The sequence below is a fragment of the Bubalus bubalis genome, chromosome 6 (assembly GCF_019923935.1).
Source record: "Bubalus bubalis isolate 160015118507 breed Murrah chromosome 6, NDDB_SH_1, whole genome shotgun sequence".
In the NCBI taxonomy this organism is placed as follows: Eukaryota; Metazoa; Chordata; class Mammalia; order Artiodactyla; family Bovidae; genus Bubalus; species Bubalus bubalis.
The window spans coordinates 103,564,121-103,591,562 of NC_059162.1; the positions used below are offsets into that span (position 1 = coordinate 103,564,121).

At 37.8% G+C, this 27,442-nt stretch overlaps 1 protein-coding gene across 6 annotated transcripts in view; it reads left to right on the forward strand.

Moving 5' to 3' along the window:
- FOXJ3 (forkhead box J3) overlaps nucleotides 1-27,442 on the forward strand; it is a 136,265-nt gene that overhangs the window by 57,153 nt on the left and 51,670 nt on the right. For all 6 annotated transcript variants that reach the window (XM_044945168.1, XM_044945167.1, XM_006050950.3 and 3 more), the window contains one exon: nucleotides 2,495-2,569. In XM_044945168.1, the coding sequence (XP_044801103.1) occupies nucleotides 2,495-2,569 (75 nt within the window). The remainder of the gene's footprint in view (nucleotides 1-2,494; nucleotides 2,570-27,442) is intronic.

Sequence of the window (27,442 nt, forward strand, 5' to 3'; positions counted from 1 at the left end):
AAAAAGTGAATTTTTTCAGCTTTTGTGTCTTGCAGAGTCTTTATTTTGCCTTCATTTTTGAGAGATATTTTTACTGCATATAGAATTGACTTTTTCTTTTATTATTTTAAAGATGTTGCTTTTTTGTCTTCTAACTTGCACAGTGTTTTGAGACATCTGCTGTAATTCTGATGTTTATTTCTCTGTACATAATCTTTTTTTTTTTTTTTTCTCTTGCTTCCTTCAAGATGTTCACTTCATTTTGAATTTCAGCATTTGGGCTATAATGAATATAGGTGTGTGGATTTTTAATTCCTTCTGCTTGATGTTCTCTGAGATTCTTGCATCTGTGATGTGTCCTGCATTATTTTTGGAGGATTCTTGACTGTTACTTCTTCAAATTTTTCTCTGCCCCATTCCATTTCATTTCTTCTTCTGAGACCCTAATTACATGTATTGTTACACAGCTCTTGGATGACTTTTTTTGTATTTGTGCATGTGTACATGCCCGCATGCATGTGTGTTAGTCTGGATAATTTCTACTGATCTAGCCTCAAGATGTCTGAGCCTTTCCCTAGTTCTGTCCCATCTACTGATGAATCATCTAGGGAATTTTTTATCTTTGACCATGGTTTTTTGAAACATAATCGTGTTACATTTGACCCTTTCTTATAGTTTACGCATCTCTGTTGAAATTCCCCATCTTTTGATGCAGTTGTGCACTTTTTCTGCTTGTTGCTTGAACATTATAGTTTTCTAAAAGTGCTTGTCTGATATTTCTGACATCTGTGTCATTTCTCAGTGGGGTTTTTCTGATTACTTTATCTTTTGATAGTGGGTTTTTTCCCCCCCTTCTTTTCCATGTCTCTTGCAACTTTTGACAGTTTTAGCTACATGTGTAGAAGAATGGTTGAGATAGAGGTAAATAGTATTTATAACTGTAAATGGACAGTCATTTTTTTCACAGGCCATTTGTGTCTGTGTTGAATTACTCTTACCAGTAGTTGAGCTGGATTTGAGTTTCGTTGTTGGTACCTTTACCTTTAGTATGCCACAGACTTTACGTTCTTCCACAGTAGACTCCTGTTACTTTGTGCTTGGAGACAGGCTTGGGTACTGTAGAGTTTTCTCAGTGTTCCTGCTTTCTCTTTAGGTTTTAGTTGTCTCTGCCCACCTTGCTGCAGATGGGGGTCTCCATGCTTCTGCCCCTTCTCTATTAGTAGATTATTACTTCTTATTCGGTTTTAGTTGTCTCTGCCCACCTTGCTGCAGATGGGGGTCTCCATGCTTCTGCCCCTTCTCTATTAGTAGATTATTACTTCTTATTCCTGCTAGGCTTGTGCTAGGGTCTAGTGGTTTTGTGTTCTTTTTTTTTTTGGTCTTGATCCAGACTTAGTCTTACTCAGGCCCTTGGACCTGTGGGGGAGGGGTGTCCTTTTTCAGTGTTTTTTGCCCCCTCAGCCAGATCAGTTATCCTTGTTTATCCAGTTACATTTGAGTGGGATGGGAGTTTTGTGCCCCTTTCCAAGCTATAGTCAACCTCCAGCTGAGTGTGGTATATTGGAATAGAGTCCTGGCCCCAGGGCAGTTTCTGACACTTGTCCCATTGTTGTTGCTGTTACTGTTCAGTCCGTCAGTCATGTCCGACTCTTTGCAAACTCATGGACTGCAGTATGCCAGGCTTCCCTGTTCTTCACTGTCTCCTGGAAATTTTGGAGCATTTCATTAAGAAGAAATGGCCTGTAGGTATTTTCTTTAATAATTGAGGCATAGTCCTGTTTATTCATGAAAGATTACCTGTTTCACAGCTTCTTCAGGTCTCTGTGTTTTCCTTCTGTCCAAGTTGGTTTTCCTTTTCTGCTGCCATTGAGGAACCTGCATGTTCCTGCTGACTTCTGTAGCCCACGTCTTCCCATGTGGTTTTCTTTCTTACATATCGTAGTGAGAACCTAGTTGGCTTTTATGTGCTCTTGTAATGGAGCACATAAACTTTTTAAACTCATTAAAAAGTGGTAATATATGTGCCTTGTGGATCATTTGAACATGATAGAAAAGTGAAAGGAAGAAAATAATCTTCACTTATAATTCCGTGTAGAATAACTCCTAGCATTTTGCATTCTGCCTTGTTTCTAAGAATAAATAAATTAGCTAATAAATATATACCACAATTAAAATCACAATATGCATATAATTTTTTATTTGGTGTTTAACATTGATCATAGACATCTTCTTGCATCATTAAAAGATCTTACTAAACATTTAAAAAGGGACATATACTCCCTGTTTGGAGTTTTGTAAGATTCACTGGAACTATCTTTTCCAATAACTATTTCCCTTTGCAGCATTCATAATTTGAAAATCAGAAAGATTTTAATTTGAAGCTCATTTAAAAAGCTTATTCCATTTGTAATGATATGTCAGCATATAGAGATATTTAGGTTGCTGATTCTGTTTTTAAAGGGGGTTTTGGTTTTTGGATTCCAATGACCCTATAGCTTTTCTTTTTTAATTTCAGAATTCCATCCGACATAATCTGTCACTGAACAAATGTTTCCTTAAAGTGCCTCGATCCAAGGATGACCCTGGAAAGGTAGGATTCATTTTCTTGAAATAATTGGATTCCTCATTGTATCTGTTGGCATGTTTGAATCTGAGTTATACCTGTTATATAAAGAAAAAGAATTGGGATTAAAGCTTCAGGACCTTGTCTAGTTCATTGATAAGAAACCTTTGTGAAATAGCAAGTCCTCCATTACCCTATATTCCCTATTCTACTTTACCTCGCCTTACCCTATTTTAGTTTGTATGCTTCAAGGAAACAGCAGACAGGAAGATATTTCTTTTCAAGCAGTAAGAAGCTAGCTAGCTACTGTAGAGTTGGTCTTCTGTTCCAGGTTGCTGTTTCTAATCTAGTTTTTATTTGGTTATTTTTTTAAGTGTTATGTTTTAAATTAAACATGACTTTTGAATTTCTTGTTGGAACCACAATTTATTGTTGCATATAAGAAGTGAATCTGGGTCAAGGGGGAAAGGAGTGAATCTATATGTAATTGACCAGTGGAAATAATTCTTACCCTGAAGTAAAAATTTTCTCTGTTTTATCCTTGTTTTCTTGGTTCTCGTTTTTTCTTCTTCATTCCATTTATCTTCTGCCATTGTTGCATTTTTAATATTTTATCTGCAGAAATTTCCTTTTTTTGAGTTTCAAACTGTATCAACTGAATTGTGGCCTGAACTTGGTGCTAGTTGTTTGGTTTCTGAAGCTCAGAGTACTTGGCTTGGACCGTTTTTCGTTGTCATGGTAAATTGATAGATTAGGACTTTTGAGATAGTCTATCTTGTGGAAACCACACATTCTTTTTTGGTTGGTTGGACTCTTTGTCACCTTCTTCAGGCTACTGTCACTGAAAGAATATTTCTAAAATGTAAGGCTGATCATGTTATCACCCTGTTTAAAAGCACTCTCCAGTGTCCTGGAGGTGTTTCTTACATCCTTTACTATCTTTTCCTTAATCTTCCTTTCTAGCTATGATTTCACCTTATTCAATATCCATTGTGAGGAACTACTTGAAGTTTTCCATACATACCTTTCATATAGGTTTCTCCTATTGCACAAACTCCCTCTACTTGTCTTCATACTCCTTGTCTTTTAAGATTGAGCTGCAACATTACCCTGTGAAGTTTTTTTGTTTTCACATACTTCAGTCGAGTTTGTTGTTCCATCTTTTGAGTTCCTGTTACTTTGTCATCACTATAGTAGCTTCTAACTGATTTCTCTATCCTATGCTATGCTATGCTAAGTCACTTCAGTCGTGTCCGACTCTGTGTGACCCCATAGACAGCAGCCCACCAGGCTCCCCCATCCCTGGGATTCTCCAGGCAAGAACACTGGAGTGGGTTGCCATTTCCTTCTCCAATACATGAAAGTGAAAAGGGAAAGGGAACTCGTTCAGTCGTGTCCGACTCTCAGCGACCCCATGGACTGCAGCCTACCAGGCTCCTCCGTCCATGGGATTTTCCAGGCAAGAGTACTGGAGTGGGGTGCCATTGCCTTCTCCGTTCTCTATCCTAGGGCTTACTATCTGCAGTATATAGTAGCCAGCCATCTTTCAAAAATGGTCATATGGTCTGTGTTTAAAAATCTTCATTGGTTTATTTACTGCCTTTAGATTAAAGTCTAAATGTGAAGAGGATGGGGATAGTTTGTATATAGTTCACTTTTTTAGCCCCAGTTGCTTGCACAGTGACTGGTGGCACTGAGGAGACACTCCTGTTGAATGAATGAATATAAAGCTGGCCCCTGAACAATGCATGGGTTAGAGGCATTGACCCTCTGCCAAGTATAATTTATAGTTAGCCCTTGGTATACATGGTTTCTGTGAATCCACAGTTCCACATCTCCCAGATTCAACCAACTGCAATTATGTAATATTGTATTTAATATTGAAAAATGTGTGTATAAGTGGACCCGTTCAGTTCAAACCTGTGTTGTTAACTGTATTGTATCCTCTGCTAGACTGTTGACTTCTTGAGGTTAGGACATGGAGAGTTATTCATCTCAATTGTATAGCAGGCACTCTTAAATAATGTTTTATGGCATCTTCTATGATCTGCCCCATCAAGTTGATTCTCAATAAGATTGAATAAATTATTGTAATAGTCTTATTTGACACAATTTACTATTTGTGTTCATAACTCTCTAAGGTTGTGAATAAGAATTGGTAAAATTTTTCTTAGCTTTAAAGCAGGCTTATTATAAAAGAAGAGGAATTGTAATTTATATTTGCTTCATTACAATTTCTGTTGAGTAATGAGGGTATATGAATCTGACTAAAAGTCTTAATAGAGTTTCAAGATTATCTGTGTTATTAGAGTTCTATGAAGCTAGTAATTGCAATCAGATTTAATTTTTAAATGATATTTAAATCATTAAAAAATAAAAAACCAACACCCATGAAGCTTAACTATATCATGTACTAAATTTTAACCAGTTGGAGATTTGTTAAGTAAATCTTGTGCTGTCAGCTTGTCTTTTGTGCAGAACTTAAAAGCTTTTCTCCACTTTTAATTAAATAATATCATGGTGGTATGGCAGGTGATTAAGTAATACCACATTATTCTTTGCAACTGTTCTTTTTGAATCAGGATTGTCTTACTATTATGCAGCCAAAACAGTACAGAAATTGAATCCTGGTAGGTTAATAAAGTAGAAGGCAATGGCACCCCACTCCAGTACTCTTGCCTGGAAAAACCCATGGATGGAGGAGCCTGGTAGGCTGTAGTCCATGGGGTCGCTAAGAGTCAGACATGACTGAGCGACTTCCCTTTCACTTTTCACTTTCATGCATTGGAGAAGGAAATGGCAACCCACTCCAGTGTTCTTGCCTGGAGAATCCCAGGGACGGGGGAGCCTGGTGGGCTGCCGTCTATGGGGTTGCACAGAGTCGGACATGACTGAAGCGACTTAGCAGCAACAGGTTAATAAAAGCTTTTAACTTTTAGCAGTAGTCTTTTTAAAGTTTTGTTTTTATCAAATACATCATTTGGAGAAGGAAATGGCAACCCACTCCAGTTTTTTGCCTGGAGAATCCCATGGACAGAGGAACCTGGCGAGCTACAGTCCGTGGGGTTGCAAAGAGTAGGACACGATTGAGCAACTAACACACACAAATACATTATTGTTCTTATTGATTTTAGTCATTGTAGTAAAATATACATTTGATATGATAAATATACATTTGATAGTGTATTTATACTAATAGTCATTTTTATTTTCAGTCTCAAGGTGAGATTTAAATACCAGTTCTTAATTGATTTCGGTCAGAAGTAAATGTAAATCTCATCTTATAAAGTAGATTTATATGAATAAAATCATTTTAGTTTTTAATATCAAAATAAGATTTTTTTTTAAACTAAGTTCTGTTGCTTAAAACAGTTTGGAAAACGTTAGATTTAGCCCATTTTATAGATTAGGAACTAAGGTCCATAAATGAGGAATGACTCGCTCAAGTTCAGTGTGGAATTAGAACCCAGGTGTATTGGCTAAACTTACTTGCAAGTCACGGGAACCTATTACAGACTTACTTAAGGGAGAATATATCTGCAGGAGGGACTGAAATGGGAGCCAGATTCTTCAGTTGTATCACTGGGGATGTCTGTTTGTATCTGTTAGTTCTACTAGCTTCTCTCATGGCTTCATTTTTAGCCAGATTTGTGGCAGAGATGGCCGTCAGCAGCTTCTGGCACATATTCACTTAGTTCAGTAACCCTTAGCAGTGTTTGGTGCCCACCCCACCAAATCCCTGGAGTACAGCAAACATCTTAGAATAAATGCCCAACAAGGAGACTACAATTGGTTTCTTGGTTCCTATTACTGGTGCCTTTTCCATTCTACCAGTCTTCCTTGAAAGGGAAGCCAAAATGTTAGTTAAGTTTTGGTACTTATGAATTGTTTTTTTTCTTTTTGTATTACAGTGTTTCCTGGCATTTGAGGAGCTTTTCCAAAACCACCCTCACTACAGTGGGAGAAAACCATTGAGCCAAGGTGGGGTGGGAGTAGTTTTTGGTCTTGGGTAATGGGTGTATTTTAACCCCTTAGGATTTGCAGGCTTCTGCCATGATCCAGATGGGTCCAAAGAGGTTGAGTTAGAAGTAGCTCATACAGCTTCTTTCCCATAATTCTGTGGTATATAACTCTGTTCAGTGTATCACCAGAGAGGTGTAGTGACCAACTTAAACTTGAAAAGTTCTTGTTGAATTACAGGTGCTTTTATATGACTACTTATTACTGACTCAATCCTTATTTTCTAGTAATTTTTGTCATAAAAGCCCTTAATATTTGATACTCTCCCAATATACCCTAATGGTCTGAAATCCATTTTTCTTAGTTCCCTGAAACTAAATGCAAACAGCTACTTTATTGCTCTCTTTAAAAATAAAAACAAAATGAAATCGTATTTTGCACTCATAACTCTGCTGCCTTTTTTGGGACAGATTTGTTTCCTTTCCTCTGATGACAGCCCTGTTTCTGCATCCTGTAATCTGTCTCCTTTTTTTTTTTTTTAATTCCTGTCTTTTATCTCCTCCCTTACCATTAGCTTTGTATTTTTGTCTGTTTTTTAATCTAATTTTTGCCAAAAGTCTTCTCATTCTGCAGTTCACACATGCCTCTTTATTTTAGAAATAAGTATTTTTGCTCACATTATGAAAAGACAAATTCTATCAGCTAAATTTTGTTTTAAAAAAATAGAGTTCTCTTTTTTTGCTTTCCAGCTTAATCTTTTCTCAACCTTGTTTATTCTTCTCTAACTCAGGAAAATGATACTTGGACTTTAAAGGAGATAAAAGATTATAAAAGGTTGTTTCAGCAATTGTATAATTAATAGCAGGAGTGGGCTCTAGGAGAAATTAGATGATAATTAAGACCCCATGAAGGCCACCTGTCTGGCGTGGGAGAGATAACTGCAATGAATTCATTGTAAGAAGAGTTCTTTGTTTTTTGGTTGTTTTTTTAACCTGGATTGGGGAGGTTGTAAAATGTTCAATGTTTGTGGAGATTGGGGATCTCCTGATTTGTAAAGAAACAGCAAACTTACTACTAGAGGGTTAATTTTTAAAAGTTCTGAGATAGTGATTATTTTCTACTCCTATCCTCTGTCATAGTATAGGAGACCATAACATAGTTGACAGATTGCTTTTGTTCAAAGTGTATTCTTTTTTTGGTCCATGTTAGTACTGTATTGTATTTATTTGTAAATTGTCTCTTATTTACTGGAATTCTGTTTGGGTCATTTCATTTGTAAAGCTTTGTAGAAAAACTGGAAAGGTTTGAGAGAACATAAGATACAGCATTGAGTGATAAACAGTGTTGCGAGAATTATAGGTATGTACCTTGAAGAAGGAAGATAGTGTAATTTTAATACTAGCCTTAAAATAGATGCATGATTTTTGGGAGGAAGAAGTTGACCTCTTATCTGTGTCTTTGAATAAAACCAAAAAACCAAACACGAAGTGGAATTTAAAGATAGGCAAAAGTTTTCTTGGACAAAAATAAGGACGTTATGTTTATTGGAGTGAAAAAAAACCCAGGGCTCCCAAGGGAGGCTTTAGAGTTTGCCACTTTTAAAGCACCTCAAGGAGAGAAGAAATTAGCAACTTTCGTAGTAGCTTTAACTCATGATAGGTAAGAACACCAGTTGAAGACTGAGAAGAGGACTTGATCAGCTTTAGCTGAGGGACCCATCAGAAGACAGGTGAGATAGAATGAGGAATTAAGGGAGCTAATGTAAGTACTAACATGAAGTCAGGAATGAAGAAAATGCGTTGGTACCAAGGGTGCATGTTAAGACAAGAGTGGATTATGAATGTGAGACAGTCCCTTAGACAAGCCAAGGTTAGAAAGCCCAGAGTAAGCGTTGAGAGGGGCATTCAGAGAGGGTTTGAAAGATTGGGATAGATAGGAGGTGAGGGTCTGATTCAGAGAGATAGCACTGCAGAAACAGAAAGAAGTGCTGGCATACAACGCTGACAAGACACGATTAGTCAAAGCAGTTTAGTTAAGAACTGTGTTTTATTTGCACATACAGTATTCTCTATTCTCTTCTTAGGAGCAGTATATAACATTTTGTTGGTGTTGGTTTCCTTTCCATATCTACTTTTTTAAAAAATAATTTTTTGCCCTCAGATTAAATTTTTAATTGCCCCTTGGTAGTCAGCACTGCCTTGTCCCCCACCCCCAGCCCTGGCAACCAACCACTGATCTATTTTCTGTTCTTATAATTTTGTTTTTTTCCAGAAATTCAAATAAGTGGGACTCATTCAGTAGGAGGCCTTTTGAGTCTAGCTTCTTTCACTTAGCATAATGCATTCGAGATTGATCTTTGTTGTTTGGAGTATCAGCAGTTCCATTTTGTTTCATATAGCCAGTCTTACGGATTTGCCACAATTCAGTCACCATTTGAAGAACATCTGGGTTATTGCCAGTCATAAGTTCATTTGAATGTGAAGTTTTCTTTTAGACTTAGAACAGTAGTTAACTTTATAAATCTAAGACACAAGACAGTGTTGGATTTAACCTGAACTAGTAACGTATATGTAATAGTTATTATATGTGAGTCACTCAGTTCAGTTCAGTTGCTCAGTTGTGTTCGACTCTTTGCGACCCCATGGACTGCAGCACGCCAGGCTTCCTTGCCCATCACCAGCTCCCGGAGTTTACTCAAACTCATGTCCATTGAGTCAGTGATGCCATCCAACCATCTCATTCTCTGTCGTCCCCTTCTCCTCCTGCCTTCAGTTTTTCCCAGCATCAGGGTCTTTGCAAATGAGTCAGCTCTTCACATCAGGTGGCCAAAATATTGGAGTATCAGCTTTAGCATCAGTCCTTCCAATAAATATTCAGGACTGATTTCCTTTAGGAAGGACTGGTTGAATCTCCTTGCAGTTCAGGGGACTCCTAAGAGTCTTCTCCAGCACCACAGTTTAAAAGCATCAATTCTTCAGCGCTCAGCTTTCTTTATAGTCTAACTCTCATATCCATACATGACTACTGGAAAAACCATAGTGTTCACTAGACGGACATTTGTTGGCAAAGTAATGTCTTGACTTTTTAATATGCTTTCTAGGTTGGTCATAACATTTCTTCCAAGGAGTAAGCGTCTTTTTATTTCATGGCTGCAGTCACGATCTGCAGTGATTCTGGAGGCCCCCCCCCCCAAAATGTCTGCCACTGTTTCCCCATCTATTTCCCATGAAGTGATGGGACCAGATGCTATGATCTTAGTTTTCTAAATGTTGAGCTTTAAGCCAACTTTTTCACTCTCCTCTTTCACTTTTGTCAAGAGGCTCTTTAGTTCTTCTTCACTTTGTGCCATAAGAGTGGTGTCATCTGCATATCTGAGGGTATTGATATTTCTCTCACATGACCTTCTAAATTTTGTATAAATATACCTCATTTTATTGTGCTTTACAGATATTGCATTTTAAAGAAATTGACATTTGTGTCAACCCTGTATCAAGCAGGTTTATTTGGCACCATTTTTCCAACAGCATATGCTCACTTCATGTCTCTGTGTCACATTTTGGTAATTGTTGCAGTATTTCAAACTTATTTTTATTACTTTATTTGTGATGGTGATTTGTGATTGGTGATCTTTGATGTTACTATTGTGATTGTTTTGGGGTACTAGGAACCACATTTACATAAGACCACAAACTTAATTGATAAATGTTGTTTGTATTCTGTTAAACTTACTGGACTTTCCTCCAGTTTTCATTTCTCTTCTTCTCCTTGAGCACCCCTATTCCCTGAGACACCAATATTGAAATTCGGCCAACTGATAACTCTGCAGTGGCTCCCAGGTGTTCAAGTGAAAGGAAGAGTTGCATGTCTGTCACTTTAAATCAAAAACTAAAAGTGATTAAGCTTAAGGCTTCCCTGGTGGCTCAGTGATAAAGAATCCTCCTGCCAGTGCAGGAGACATGGGTTCAGTCCCTGGTCCAGGAAGATCCCACATGCCACGGAGCAGCTAAGACCTTTGTACCACAACTCTTGAGCCTGTGCTCTGGAGCCTGGGAACTGCAGCTACTGAGCCCTCGTGCTACAAGCACTGAAGCCTGTGCATCCTAGAGCCTGTGCTCAGCTACAAGAGAAGCCACTGCAGTGAGAAGCCCATGTACAGCAACTAGAGAGTAGCCCCCACTTGCTGCAGCTAGAGAAAATCCTGAGCCAGCACAGCCCAAAAATAAATAAAATTTTTAAAAAGTTTCACATTGAAAGAAAAATGATTAAGCTTAGTGAAAAGGCATGTCAAAAGCTGAAATAGACTGAAAGCTCTTTGCCAAACATTTAACCAAGTTGTGAGTGCAAAGGAAAGGTTCCTGAAGGAAATTAAAGTCCTCCTCCACTGAACACACAAATAAATGATAAGAAAGCAAAAATAGTGTTAATATTGATATGAAAAAAGTTTTAGTGTATGGATATAAGATCAAATTAGCTACAACATTCCCCTAAGCTAAAGCCTAATCCAGAGCAAGGCCCTAACTCTCTTCAAGTGTATGAAGGCTGAGAGCTATAAGGAGACTGCAGAAGAAAAGTCTGAAGCTAGCAGAGATTGGTTCATGAGGTTTAAGGAATGAAGCTGTCTCCATAACATGAGAGTGCAAGGTGAAGCAGCAAATGCTGATGTAGAAGCTGCAGCAAGTTATCCAGACAGTCTAGCTGAGATAATTCTTTGTGATGGCAACACTAAACAACAGATTTTCAGTGTTGACAGAACAGCCTTCTACTGGAAGATGATGCCATGTAGGACTTCTGTAGCTAAAGAGGAGAAGTCAGTGCCTGGCTGCAAAGCTTCAAAGGACAGACTGACTCTCTTGTTAGGGGCTAATGTAGCTGGTGACTTTAAGTTGAAGCCAGTGCTCATTTATCATTTTGACCACCACAATACGTCTGACAACATGATGTACTCAGTATGTTAAACCCACTGTTGAGAAAGAAGTGTGTTTCGTAAGGATCTAGCTGCCATAGTGATTCCTCTGATGGATCTGGGCAAAGGAAATTGAAAGTGCTCTGGAAAGAATCCAGCATTCTGTATGGTGTTAGAAACACTCACAAATACATTGGAAGAGGTCAAAATATCAACATTAACAGAATTTTGAAAGAGGTTAATTCCAACCGTCATGGATGGCTGGGAGGGGTTCTAGACTTCAGTGGAGAAGTAACTGCAGATGTGAAGTGGAAATAGAAAACTAGAATCAGAAGTGGAGCCTGAACTACTGCAAACTTTTGACAAAACTTTAATGTTGAGGAATTGGTCCTTAGGGATGAGCAAAGAAAATGGCTCCTTGAGATGGAATCTACTCCTGGTGAAGGTGAAGATGGTTGAAACAACAGCAGAGGAATTTAGCATATTACATAAACTTGGTAGAGAAAGCAGCAACAGGATTTGAGAAGATTGATTCTATTTTTAAAAGAGATTCTGTAGGTAAAATCCTATCAAATAGCATTACATGCTACAGAGAAATAGTTCATGAAAGGAAGAGTCAGTTGATGTGGCAGACTTCATGGTTGTCTTATTGCCACACAGCTGCCTCAACTTGTAGCACCTACTATGTTGAATAGTCAGCAGCCATCAGCATAGAGGCAAGACCCTCCCTCTGCCAGCAAAAAGATTATGACTACCTGATGGCTCAGTATTGATGGTTAGTATTTTTTAGCAGTAAAATATTTTTAAGTTAAGGTTGTACATTGTTTTTTTTTAGACATAATGCTGTTGCACACTTAATAGACTACAGTATAGTGTAAACATAACTTTTATATGTACTGTGAAACTAAAAAATTCATGATTTGCTTTATTGTGATATTTGTTTTAAATTGCAGTGGTCTGCAACTGAACCTGCAATATCGCTGAGGTATGCTTATAGTACTTTTGTTGGAATTGAACATGGTGTATTACTTAGGAAAAATTTTATAGGGAGCTTGCCTAGCAGTCAGTGAAGGAAGTGAAAGAGACTGATGTCAGTGCGACTTTGATAAGAGTTGAAGTTGCCTCAGCTCCTGAATCAGGTGAAACAAATGTGGATTTAGCAGATACAGATTTCAAAACAGCCATTATAAATATATTGAAAGAATTAAAATAAAACATACTCTAATAATTAATTAATGAAGAGAGAGGGAATTTGAATAGAGATGGAAACTAGAAAAAGAACCAAAGAAAAATTGTCGAGTTGAAAATACAATAACTAAATGAGTAATTTACTGAATGGCTTTAACAAAATATTGGATACACCAGAAGAAAAGATCAATTGATCAGGAACATCTGAGAATTATAAATGTATGTAGCCAAAAATAGAGCTTCAAGAAATCAAACAAAAATTATCAGAACTAAAAAGAAATCAACAAATCCACAAATTTTTAATTATGGTGTAGTTGAGGTAGTGTATTATATAAGTTTCAAGTGTATCACATAAATAATAGTGATTCACAATTTTTAAGGTCATATTTATAGTTATTATAAAATATTGACTATATTCCCTGTGCTGTACAATATATCCTTGTAGCTTATTTATTTTACACATATACCCAGGAATGGAATTGCTGGATTACATGGTAGTTCTATTTTTAGTTTTTTTGGGGGGATCCTCCATACTGTTTTCCACAGTGACTCCACCAATTTACAGTCCCACCAGCAGTGTACAGCAGTCCTCTTTTTTTTTTCACATTCTTTCAACATTTGTTATCTGTGGTCTTTCTGATGATAGCCATTCTGGGTATAAGGTGGTATCCCATCAGCATTTCCCTGATGATTAGCGATGTTGTGTGAACTGTTAAATTGACATTAATCCCTTCTAAACGATGAAATCTTTGAGATGTGTATTTTTTGACTAGAGGAATTAGATTAGGAAGAAAAAACAAAAAGATACTTAGGCAATTCCAAACATTTAGAAATTAATGTAGTTCTAACATATCTCTGGGTCAAAGAAATCATAAGAATATTAGAAAATATTTGAACTGAATGATGAGAGCAGAAAATAACAAAAATTTAAATACTTTTATTTGAAAAATCAGAAGGGTCCAAAATCCATTACTTTAAGCATATTTCTTAAGAAGTTAACAAATAAGAACAAGTTGAATCCAAAGTAAGTAGAAGGAAGGAAATAATAAAGGTAAATAAATAAAATAGAAAATAAACAAAAAGCAATGAAACAAGAAGCAACAATGCCAGTCTTACACAAATTCTTACCAGAAAAAACATGAATGAAGAAACAGTTCATTTCGTCAGCATCACCATGATGGCAAAGAAGTAACAGATCTATAGACCAGTATCTTTGTGAGCTTAGACCCAGTAATCTTTAACACAATATTAGCAAATTAAATTCATTGATATATAAAAGGGAAAATAGATCATGAGCAGGAAGGATTTGTCCCAAGAATGCATTGCAGGTTGAAATTAAAAAACCAATTGATTTAACTCACCGTGTGAGTAGAAGAAAACTGAAAAAAATCATATCTCAAGTGTAGAAAATTTTTACAAAATTTGATACTTATTCAGCAAGCTAGGTATATAAAGGAATTTCCTTTATTTAAAGACATCTATAAAAAACCTACATTTTATATCATATTTCATAGTGAGACACTGAATGCTTTTGCTCTGAGATTGAGAAATAAACAAAAATGCTTATATTCACTGTTACCATTGTTCTGTTAAAAGTTCAAGCCAATGGAGTAAGGCAAAGAAAAAAACGACATCCAGGTTGAAAAAGAATATTTCTTACGTTTGCAAGTGACTTTATCGCATATGTAGAAAATCCTAAAGAGTCTATGGAATAGCTGGTAGAACTAATAAGTGAGTTTCGCAAATCATAAGATACAAGTCAGTACAGTTTTTTTTAGTTTTAATTTTTTAATGCTATCAATTAATGGTTGGAAAATGAAGTTTAAAAGAAAAGCAGTTCCATTTACAATAGCATCCAAAATAGTGAAATACTTTAGGGATACATTTGAACAAAATATATGCAGCCTATTTATTGAAAATTGTAAAACACTGCCGAGAGAAATAAAGCAAGACCAAAGTAAATGGAAAGATATAGCATGTTTGTGGAATAGAGGACTCGTAGATGTCCGTCTTCCCCAAATTGGTTTATAGAGTTAATGCAATCCCAATAAAAATCCTAGCAGGCTGCTTTTTTAGAAATTGACAGACTGATTCTCTTAGTCGTATGGAAATACAAAGGACCTAGAATTGGCAAAACAATTTTTTTGGGGGGGAAAAAAGATTGTAGGACTACAGTGCTTGATTTCAAGACTTTCTATATAGCTATAGTAATCAAGACAAAATGGTATTAGCACAGGGGTAGATGTGTAGATCTGTGGAACAGAATAGAGTTCAGAGGTAGACTTACATATATATCCAGTTGATTTTGGTAGAGATGCCAGTGTAATTCACTGGGGAAAGGACATAGTCTTTTTCAAGAACTGTTTATGTCTTGGTGGAAGAAAAATTTATATTGATCCTTAACCTCACACTTACACAGAAAGTTAACTGTATATCTACCTCAGACAAAAGATTTTAAAAGTATATTTAAAAAGTATAAAAAATTCTTAAAAATAATCAAAAGTCTTATATAACCTAAATAAACCATATGGTCAAATTTATGAATGACTGCTTTGCAAAGGCTGATCCCTGGATGCCAGTAAGCACATGCAGAGATGCCTGTCAACATTATTCATGATGGAAATGCACATAAAAATCACTAAGGTACAACTGCACATCCCCTGCTGCTGCTAAGTCGCTTCAGTTGTGTCTGACTCTGTGCGACCCCTAGATGGTTGTAATTGGTAAGACTTAAATACCAAGTGTTGTCGAAGACATGGAGCAGTTCAACTCATATATTGCTAATCAGTTCAGTCAGTTCAGTCGCTCATTCGTGTCCGACTCTTTGCGTCTCCATGAATCGCAGCACGCCAGGCCTCCCTGTCCACCACCAACTCCCAGAGTTCACTCAGACTCACGTCCGAGTCAGTGATGCCATCCAGCCATCTCATCCTCTGTCGTCCGCTTCTCCTCCTGCCCCCAATCCTTCCCAGCATCAGAGTCTTTTCCAATGAGTCAACTCTTTGCATGAGGTGGCCAGAGTACTGGAGTTTCAGCTTTAGCATCATTCCTTCCAAAGAAATCCCAGGGCTGATCTCCTTCAGAATGGACTGGTTGGATCTCTTTGCAGTCCAAGGGACTCTCAAGAGTCTTCTCCAACACCACAGTTCAAAAGCATCAATTCTTCGGCGCTCAGCCTTCTTCACAGTCCAACTCGCACATCCATACAAGACCACTGGAAAAACCATAGCCTTGACTAGACGAACCTTTGTTGGCAAAGTAATGTCTCTGCTTTTGAATATGCTATCTAGGTTGGTCATAACTTTGCTTCCAAGGAGTAAGCGTCTTTTAATTTCATGGCTGCAGTCACCATCTGTAGTGATTTTGGAGCCCAGAAAAATAAAGTCTGACACTGTTTCCACTGTTTACCCATCTATTTCCCATGAAGTGATGAGACCGGATGCCATGATCTTCGTTTTCTGAATGTTGAGCTTTAAGCCAACTTTTTCACTCTCCACTTTCACTTTCATCAAGAGGCTTTTTATTAGTTCCTCTTCACTTTCTGCCATAAGGGTGGTGTCATCTGCATATCTGAGGTTATTGATATTTCTCCCAGCAGTCTTGATTCCAGCTTGTGCTTCTTCCAGTCCAGCGTTTCTCATGATGTACTCTGCATAGAAGTTAAATAAGCAGGGTGACAGTATACAGCCTTGATGTACTCCTTTTCCTATTTGGAACCAGTCTATTGTTCCATGTCCAGTTCTAACTGTTGCTTCCTGACCTGCATACAGATTTCTCAAGAGGCAGATCAGGTGGTCTGGTATTCCCACTTCTTGAAGAATTTTCCACAGTTTATTGTGATCCACACAGTCAAAGGCTTTGGCATAGTCAGTGAAGCAGAAATAGATGTTTTTCTGGAACTCTCTTGCTTTCTCCATGATCCAGCGGATGTTGGCAATTTGATCTCTGGTTCCTCTGCCTTTTCTAAAACCAGCTTGAACATCAGGAAGTTCACAGTTCATATATTGCTGAAGCCTGGCTTGGAGAATTTTGAGCATTACTTTACTAGCGTGTAAGATGAGTGTAATTGTGTGGTAGTTTGAGCATTCTTTGGCATTGCCTTTCTTTGGGATTGGAATGAAAACTGACCTTTTCCAGTCCTGTGGCCACTGCTGAGTTTTCCAAATTTGCTGGCATATTGAGTGCAGCACTTTCACAGCATCATCTTTCAGGATTTGAAATAGCTCAACTGGAATTCCATCACCTCCATTAGCTTTGTTCATAGTGATGCTTTCTAAGGCCCACTTGACTTCACATTCCAGGATGTCTGGCTCTAGGTCAGTGATCACCATTGTGATTATCTGGGTCCTGAAGATCTTTTTTGTATAGTTCTTCTGTGTATTCTTGCCATCTCTTCTTAATATCTTCTGCTTCTGTTAGGTCCATACCATTTCTGTCCTTTATTGAGCCCATCTTTGCATGCAATGTTCCCTTGGTATCTCTGATTTTCTTGAAGAGATCTCTAGTCTTTCCCATTCTGTTGTTTTCCTCTAATTCTTTGCATTGATCGCTGAGGAAGTCTTTCTTATCTCTTCTGGCTATTCTTTGGAACTCTGCATTCAGATGCTTGTATCTTTCCTTTTCTCCTTTGCTTTTCGCTTCTCTTCTTTTCACAGCTATTTGTAAGGCCTCCCCAGACAGCCATTTTGCTTTTTTGCATTTCTTTTCCATGCATTTTGCATTTTCTTTTCCATATTGCTAATAGTAGTAGAAAATAGTGTGACAATTTGAGTTCTTGTGAAATTTTGGAAAATGCAAAACTATAATAGAAAGCAGATGAGTAGCTGTATGGGATGGAGATGTGGGAACATAGAAAGAGTGATTGCTTGTTGAGCCACACAGAGGAACTTTTGAGGGTGATGAAAGTGTTCTTTATTTTGATTTTGGTATTGTGTGCATGTATATACATTTGTCAAAACTTCTTTAACTGTATACTTAAAATAGGTGCACTTTATTTTAAAAAAAATATACTTCAATAAACTTGATTTAAAAAATAAAACCAGTCCATCCCACTGAAGCCCTGTTAAAATGATGAAAGGAAATAACCTACAGCCCAGATTATTGTACCCAGCAAGGATCTCATTCAAGTATGAAAGAGAAATCAAAAGCTTTTCAGACAAGCAAAAGCTGAGAGAAGTCTGCACCACCAAACCAGCTCTCCAACAAATACTAAAGGATATTCTCTAGACAGGAAACACAAAAACGGTGTATAAATTCGAACCCAAACCAATAAAGTAAATGGCAACGGGATCATACTTATCAGTAATTACCTTAAACGTAAATGGGTTGAATGCCCCAACCAAAAGACAAAGACTGGCTGAATGGATACAAAAACAAGACCCCTACATATGTTGTCTATAAGAGACCCACCTCAAAACAGGGGACACATACAGACTGAAAGTGAAGGGCTGGAAAAAGATTTTCCATGCAAATAGGGACCAAAAGAAAGCAGGAGTAGCAATACTCATATCAGATAAAATAGACTTTAAAACAAAGGCTGTGAAAAGAGACACAGAAGGACGCTACATAATGATCAAAGGATCAATCCAAGAAGAAGATATAACAATTATAAATATATATGCACCCAACACGGGAGCACCACAGTATGTAAGACAAATGCTAACAAGTATGAAAGGAGAAATTAACAATAACACAATAATAATGGGAGACTTTAATACCCCACTCACACCTATGGATAGATCAACTAAACAGAAAATTAACAAGGAAACACAAACTTTAAACGATACAATAGACCAGTTAGACCTAATTGATATCTATAGGACATTTCATCCCAAAACAATGAATTTCACCTTTTTCTCAAGCGCACATGGAACCTTCTCCAGGATAGATCACATCCTGGGCCATAAAGCTAGCCTTGGTAAATTCAAAAAAATAGAAATCATTCCAAGCATCTTTTCTGACCACAATGCAGTAAGATTAGATCTCAATTACAAGAGAAAAACCATTAAAAATTCCAACATATGGAGGCTGAACAACACGCTGCTGAATAACCAACAAATCACAGAAGAAATCAAAAAAGAAATCAAAATTTGCATAGAAACGAATGAAAATGAAAACACAACAACCCAAAACCTGTGGGACACGGTAAAAGCAGTCCTAAGGGGAAAGTTCATAGCAATACAGGCACACCTCATGAAACAAGAAAAAAGTCAAATAAATAACCTAACTCTACACCTAAAGCAACTAGAAAAGGAAGAAATGAAGAACCCCAGGGTTAGTAGAAGGAAAGAAATCTTAAAACTTAGAGCAGAAATAAATGCAAAAGAAACAAAAGAGACCATAGCAAAAATCAACAAAACCAAAAGCTGGTTCTTTGAAAGGATAAATAAAATTGACAAACCATTAGCCAGACTCATCAAGAAACAAAGGGAGAAAAATCAAATCAATAAAATTAGAAATGAAAATGGAGAGATCACAACAGACAACACAGAAATACAAAGGATCATAAGAGAGTACTATCAACAATTATATGCCAATAAAATGGACAACGTGGAAGAAATGGACAAATTCTTAGAAAAGTACAACTTTCCAAAACTCGATCAGGAAGAAATAGAAAATCTTAACAGACCCATCACAAGCACGGAAATTGAAACTGTAATCAGAAATCTTCCAGCAAACAAAAGCCCAGGTCCAGACGGTTTCACAGCTGAATTCTACCAAAAATTAAGAGAAGAGCTAACACCTATCCTGCTCAAACTCTTCCAGAAAATTGCAGAGGATGGTAAACTTCCAAACTCATTCTATGAGGCCACCATCACCCTAATACCAAAACCTGACAAAGATGCCACAAAAAAAGAAAACTACAGGCCAATATCACTGATGAACATATATGCAAAAATCCTTAACAAAATTCTAGCAATCAGAATCCAACAACACATTAAAAAGATCATACACCATGACCAAGTGGGCTTTATCCCAGGGATGCAAGGATTCTTCAATATCCGCAAATCAATCAATGTAATACACCACATTAACAAATTGAAAAATAAAAGCCATATGATTATCTCAATAGATGCAGAGAAAGCCTTTGACAAAATTCAACATCCATTTATGATAAAAACTCTCCAGAAAGCAGGAACAGAAGGAACATACCTCAACATAATAAAAGCTATATATGAGAAACCCACAGCAAACATTATCCTCAATGGTGAAAAATTGAAAGCATTTCCTCTAAAGTCAGGAACAAGACAAGGGTGCCCACTTTCACCATTACTATTCAACATAGTTTTGGAAGTTTTGGCCACAGCAATCAGAGCAGAAAAAGAAATAAAAGGAATCCAAATTGGAAAAGAAGAAGTAAAGCTCTCACTGTTTGCAGATGACATGATCCTCTACATAGAAAACCCTAAAGACTCCACCAGAAAATTACTAGAACTAATCAATGACTATAGTAAAGTTGCAGGATATAAAATCAACACACAGAAATCCCTTGCATTCCTATACACAAATAATGAGAAAACAGAAAGGGAAATTAAGGAAACAATTCCATTCACCATTGCAACGGAAAGAATAAAATACTTAGGAATATATCTACCTAAAGAAACTAAAGACCTATATATAGAAAACTATAAAACACTGGTGAAAGAAATCAAAGAGGACACTAACAGATGGATAAATATACCATGTTCATGGATTGGAAGAATCAATATAGTGAAAATGAGTATACTACCCAAAGCAATCTATAGATTCAATGCAATCCCTATCAAGCTACCAACAGCATTCTTCACAGAGCTAGAACAAATAATTTCACAATTTGTATGGAAATACAAAAAACCTCGAATAGCCAAAGCGATCTTGAGAAAGAAGAATGGAACTGGAGGAATCAACCTACCTGACTTCAGGCTCTACTACAAAGCCACAGTTATCAAGACCGTATGGTACTGGCACAAAGACAGAAATATAGATCAATGGAACAAAATAGAAAGCCCAGAGATAAATCCACACACATATGGACACCTTATCTTTGACAAAGGAGGCAAGAATATACAATGGATTAAAGACAATCTCTTTAACAAGTGGTGCTGGGAAATATGGTCAACCACTTGTAAAAGAATGAAACTAGAACACTTTCTAACACCATACACAAAAATAAACTCAAAATGGATTAAAGATCTCAACATAAGACCAGAAACTATAAAACTCCTAGAGGAGAACATAGGCAAAACACTCTCTGACATACATCACAGCAGGATCCTCTATGACCCACCTCCTAGAATATTGGAAATAAAAGCAAAAATAAACAAATGGGACCTAATTAACCTTAAAAGCTTCTGCACATCAAAGGAAACTATTAGCAAGGTGAAAAGACAGCCTTCAGAATGGGAGAAGATAATAGCAAATGAAGCAACTGACCAACAACTAATCTCAAGAATATACAAGCAACTCCTACAGCTCAACTCCAGAAAAATAAATGACCCAATCAAAAAATGGGCCAAAGAACTAAATAGACATTTCTCCAAAGAAGACATACAGATGGCTAACAAACACATGAAAAGATGCTCAACATCACTCATTATCAGAGAAATGCAAATCAAAACCACTATGAGGTACCATTTCACACCAGTCAGAATGGCTGCAATCCAAAAGTCTACAAGTAATAAATGCTGGAGAGGGTGTGGAGAAAAGGGAACCCTCTTACACTGTTGGTGGGAATGCAAACTAGTACAGCCACTATGGAGAACAGTGTGGAGATTCCTTAAAAAACTGGAAATAGAACTGCCTTATGATCCAGCAATCCCACTGCTGGGCATACACACTGAGGAAACCAGAAGGGAAAGAGACACGTGTACTCCAGTGTTCATCGCAGCACTGTTTATAATAGCCAGGACATGGAAGCAACCTAGATGTCCATCAGCAGATGAATGGATAAGAAAGCAGTGGTACATATACACAATGGAGTATTACTCAGCCATTAAAAAGAATACATTTGAATCAGTTCTAATGAGGTGGGTGAAACTGGAGCCTATTATACAGAGTGAAGTAAGCCAGAAAGAAAAACACCAATACAGTATACTAACGCATATATATGGAATTTAGAAAGATGGTAACAATAACCCTGTGTACGATACAGCAAAAGAGACACTGATGTATAGAACAGTCTTATGGACTCTGTGAGAGAGGGAGAGGGTGGGAAGATTTGGGAGAATGGCATTGAAACATGTATAATATCATGTATGAAACGAGTTGCCAGTCCAGGTTCGATGCACGATACTGGATGCTTGGGGCTGGTGCACTGGGATGACCCAGAGGGATGGAATGGGGAGGGAGGAGGGAGGAGGGTTCAGGATGGGGAACACATGTATACCTGTGGCGGATTCATTTTGATATTTGGCAAAACTAATACAATTATGTAAAGTTTAAAAATAAAATAAAATTAAAAAAAAAAGAAGTAAAAAAAATAAAAAATAAAACCAGGAAACTAAAAGTTCTTATTTTACTTGCTCTACTTAAACCTGTAGGAGTAGGCCCTGTTCTGGGAAGAAATTTGATGGAATGTGTGTTGATTGGCAATATTTAAGCAGTTTATTTTTTGTGAGAAATATTGTTTAATAAGGAAGAAAAAAGATAGTTGCTTTTTAAAGGTAGCTGAAAGGGATTTTTGTGTGTGTAGGGTAAAATATATAACAAAGGTTACCACTGTAGTTATTTTTTAAGTGTATAATTCAGTGGCATTAAGTCCACTAATATTGTTGTACAGCCATCACCATCATCCATCTCCAGAAGTTAATCATCTTCCCAAACTGATCTCTGTACACGTTAAACGTAGTTCCATATCTTCCCTTCCCCTACTCCTGGCAACCACCAGTAATTTCTGTTTCTGTGATATGGACTTCTCTAGGTACCTCATGTTTGTAGAGTCACACAGTATTTTCCTATTTTTGACTGATTTATTTCACTTAGCATGTCTTCAAGGTTTACTTATAACATGCATATGTCAGAATTTATTAAAGAGTGAATAATGTTCCTTTGTATGTATATACCTTATTTACGTTTATCCATCGACACTTGTGTTGCTTTCACATTTTAACTATTGGGAATAGCTTGCTACGAACATGATGGTACAGATATCTGTTCAAGTCCCTGCTTTTGATTCTTTTGGATATATATAGAACCTTGAAGTGAAATTGATTGATCATATGGTAATTTTGTTTAATTTTTTGAGCAGTTACCATACCATTTTCCACAGTAGGTGTACCACTTTACATTTCCACTAGCTGTGCACAAAGGTTCCAGTTTCTCCCCATCACCACCAACACATTGTATTGTTTTTTGATGATCAATATCCTAATGTGTGTCAGATGGTGTCTTGCAGTTTTGATTTGCAAAGGGGAGTTTTCAGTCCTTTAATTCAAACTGGTGATTTCATAGATGAAACTCAGATAATAGGTTAGCAAGAGCCACTAGGTAGAAGATTTTGCAGCTTCTTTTGTGAATCATTTCAGTTGTTTTTGCATGTGAGCATTCAGGATTTTTTGTTTGTTTGTTTCGGTTTTATTAAGCATGAGTGATTTATAAGATTGTAGGTTGTGTTAGTTGCTGGTGCACAGTAAAGTGATTCAGTTATGCATAAACTTTTTCATTATGGTTTATTACAGAATACTGAATATGGTTCCCTGTGTTATCCACTAAGAGCTTGTTGTTTACCCATTCTCTGTATGTGCAAAGTTGCTTCAGTCGTGTTCCACTGTTTGCGACCCCATGGACTGTAGCCCACCAGGCTCCTCTGTCTGTGGGATTCTCCAGGCTAGATTACTGGAGTGGATTGCCAAGCCCTCCTCTAGGAGATCTTCCTGACCCAGGGTTTAAATCCATGTCTCTTACGTCTCCTGCATTGGCTGGCTGTTCTTTATCGCTAACCCACCTGGGAAGCCCCCATTCTCTATATGTCATAGCTTGCATCTGCTAGTCCCAAATCCCCAGTCTACTTCTTCCTTTCCCCCTCGCCCCTTAGGCAACCACGAATCTGTTCTCTGTGTCAGTGAGTTTGTCTCTGTTTTGTACATAAGTTCATTTGTGTCATTTTAGATTCCACATATATAATTGATATCATACACTGTTTTTCTCTTTCTGACTTCATTTAGAATGATAATCTCTAGGTCCATCTGTGTAGCTGCAAATGACATTATTTCATTCTTTTTTTGTGTGACTGAGTAATACTCTATTGTACATATACACCACATCCTCTTTATCCATTCATCTGTCAGTGGGCATTAGGTTGTTTTCCTGTCTTGGCTATTGTGAATAGTGCTCCTATGAAATTTGGGTTGCATGTATCTTTTCAGACTGTTTTTCTGGATATATGGGCATTCAGGGTTTTGTCTTAAGTTTTGAAAAAGTAATTGAAGTTTCAGACCATGATTTTTTAAATCATTATAACTGGGCTCAAACATCTTTTTTAGTCAAAATAGGAACCATTATAATCAGTACATTTTGCCAATGAGAAATAAGTTTGTTTATTCCTATAGTGTAAAAATCCATGTTTCGGAATTCGATGGAATTCTTGGAAAGCATTTTCTGCTTCCTTCTAGTTGTGAAAATGTTTTCCCTACAAAAAGTTGTTGAGGTGCTTGAAGTGGTAGTCAGTTGGCAAGAGGTCGGGTGAATATGGTAGATGAAGCAAAACAAAACTTCACAGCCCAGTTCAACTTTTGAAGCATTGGTTGTGCAGCATGCTTTGGGGCAATATCATGGAGAAGAATTGGGCCCATTCTGTTGACCAGTGCTGGCTGCAGGTGTTGCGGTTTCTGGTGCATCTCATCAGTTTGCTGGGCATGCTTCTCACATGTAATGGTTTTGCCAAGATTCAGAAAGCTGTAGTGGTCAGACAGGCAGCAGACCACCAAACAGCAACATGACGTTTTTTGGTACAAGTGTGGCTTTGGGAAGTGCTTTGGAGCTTCTTCTTGGGTTGGTCATCGCAGGTTGTCAGATAAAATCCGCTTTTTGTTGCATGTCACAATCCAGTTGAGAAGTGGTTCATTGTTGTTGTGTAGAATAAGAAAAGATGACACTTCAAAACTGTTTTTTTTGATCCGCAGTCAGCTCATAGACACCCACTTACTGAACCTTTTCACCTTACCAATTTGCTTCAAATGTAGAATGGTCAACATTGAGTAGTTGTAAGAGGATCAGCTTCGATGATAGCTTGCAGTTCAGTTCAGTTGCTCAGTCGTGTCCAACTCTTTGCAACCCCATGAACCGCAGCACGCCAGACCTCCCTGTCCATCACCAACTCCTGGAGTCCACCCAAACCCATGTCCATTGAGTCGCTGATGCCATCCAACCATCTCATGCTCTGTCGTCCCCTTCTCCTGCCCTCAATCTTTCCCAGCATCAGGGCTTTTCAGATGAGTCAGCTCTTCGCATTAGGTGACCAAAGTATTGGAGTTTCAGCTTCAACATCAGTCCCTCCAATGAACACCCAGGACTGATCTGCTTTAGGATGGACTGGTTAGATCTCCTTGGAGTCCAAGGGACTCTCAAGAGTCTTCTCCAACACCACAGTTCAAAAGCATCAATTCTTTGGTGCTCAGCTTTCTTTATAGTCCAGCTCTCACATCGATATATGACTACTGGAAAATCTACTCACATCCATACATGACTACTGGAAAATCCATAGCCTTAACTAGACAGCCTTTGTTAGCAAAGTAATGTCTCTGCTTTTTAATATGCTGTCTAGGCTTGCAGTTGGTCGTTGTCAACTCCAATGGCCAGCCACTGTGCTCCTCATCTCAAGGCTCTTGTCTCCTTTGCAAGGCTTCTTGAACCACCACTGCAGTATATGTTAGCAATTCCTGGGCTGATTGCATCGTTGATGTTGCGAGTTGTCTCTGCTGCTTTATGACCCATTTTGAACTTGAATAAAATCACTTGGATTTGCTTTTTGTCTAGCATCATTTCTGTAGTCTAAAATAAATAAACAGCAAGTAATAAATCATTGGTTAAAAAAATAGAAAAATGCACATTAAAATGATGTATAACATAACCACATTTGTTTAAGAATGTATTCCAATATCAAATGGCCAAGTTTATCAGTGCAAAACCACCATTACGTTCGCACCAACCTAATAAATACATAGTGGGTAGGGTTAGGCTTATGAACAGTTGTTTTCTCTTTTGTTGATCTGTTTGTGATAAATTACAGCCAGTCATATTTTGTGTGGAAGGACAGGTACATATTTGTTTTTGTAGTTTTATTAAAATGTTTAATAACAAATCACTGTAATGTTTGGACAGTAAGTGGTTTCTCAGATTAATACAAATATACACACTCATGCAAAACAAACTAAATACTGAAATTCATCATTTCCATGAACAGTGATTTAAACTGTTGTCCATTGAATTCTAGTATTTTTCTTCCTGCTTCACTTTCAACTTTAGTAACAGCTGGGTGTAGAACTTTTTCTTGCTTTGCTTATTTTGAGACCTGCTAGCCTGAACCATAGTTATGAAATTGTTGTTTCAATTGTTAGTGCTTAATTTCTGTAGCATTTACATTTTACATGGTTCTTGCCAAGTTTATGTCAGGTCTGGTAGGCTTATTAGCTGAAATGCAGTGACCACTTAGAAAAGATAATGTGGAAGAATGCCCCAGTATGGCTGTGTGTGAAGTGAGATACACTGCCTAGATTAGGACCTGGGGAAGCCTGATGTTATACCCCGTACTTGGCACGATTTGTGCATTATCTTCCCTCTACCCTCATTCTAACACATGTTTATTGAGTACTTACTCTGTGTCTGAAGTGGTACCTGGCACTGTTGATATAGAAATGAGTTTATATGCTTTAAGGAATTTGTAGCCTAAAAAGGGTGTGCTGTATGTTCATGTGTGTGTGTGCTCTAAGTCACTTCAGTGGTATATGACTCTGTGACCCTAGGAACTGTAGCCTGCCAAGCTCCTCTGTCCATGGGATTCTTCAGGCAGCAATACTGGAGTGGGTTGTCATGCCCTCCTCCAGGGGATCTTCCCAACCCAGGGATCGAACCTGAGTCTCTTATGTCTCCTGCATTGGTAGGTAGTTCTTTACTACTGGTGCCACTTGGGAAGCCCCATAAATAGTATAGAGAGATCTTGTAGAGAGAGAGATGAATTCTTGAGTACTGTAAAAGGATCAGAGAAGGATTCCTTTAGATAACATCTGAGCTAACATTTGGAGGTGGAATATGAGTTTGTCAGTGGTAAGGTAGCTGTTATAGGCAAGGAGATCAGCATGTAGGACAGGCACAGATGCATGAATGAACATGGTGTATTTAAGGAGGTATATGCAGATAATTCATGCAGGGCACCACAATTGATAGATGAAAGCTGCACTTCCCCTCATTGTCAAATTCCAGTTTCAGTTTAGTGGCTCAGTATCTGACTCTTTGCAACCCCATGAACCGCAACACGCTGGGCCTCCCTGTCCATCACCAAATCCTGGAGTCCACCCAAACCTATGTCCATTGAGTTGGTGATGCCATCCAACCATCTCATCCTCTTTCGTACCCTTCTCCTCCCACCCTCAATCTTTGCCAGCATCAGGGTCTTTTTAAATGAGTCAGCTCTTCGCATCAGGTGGCCAACGTATTGGAGTTTCAGCTTCAACATCAGTCCTTCCAATGAACACCCAGGACTGATCGATCTCCTTTAGGATGGACTGGTTGGATCTCCTTGCAGTCCAAGGGACTCTCAAGAGTCTTCTCCAACACCACAGTTCAAAAGCATCAATTCTTCAGCACTCAGCTTCCTTCACAGTCCAACTCTCACATCCATACATGACCACTGGAAAAACCATAGCCTTGACTAGATG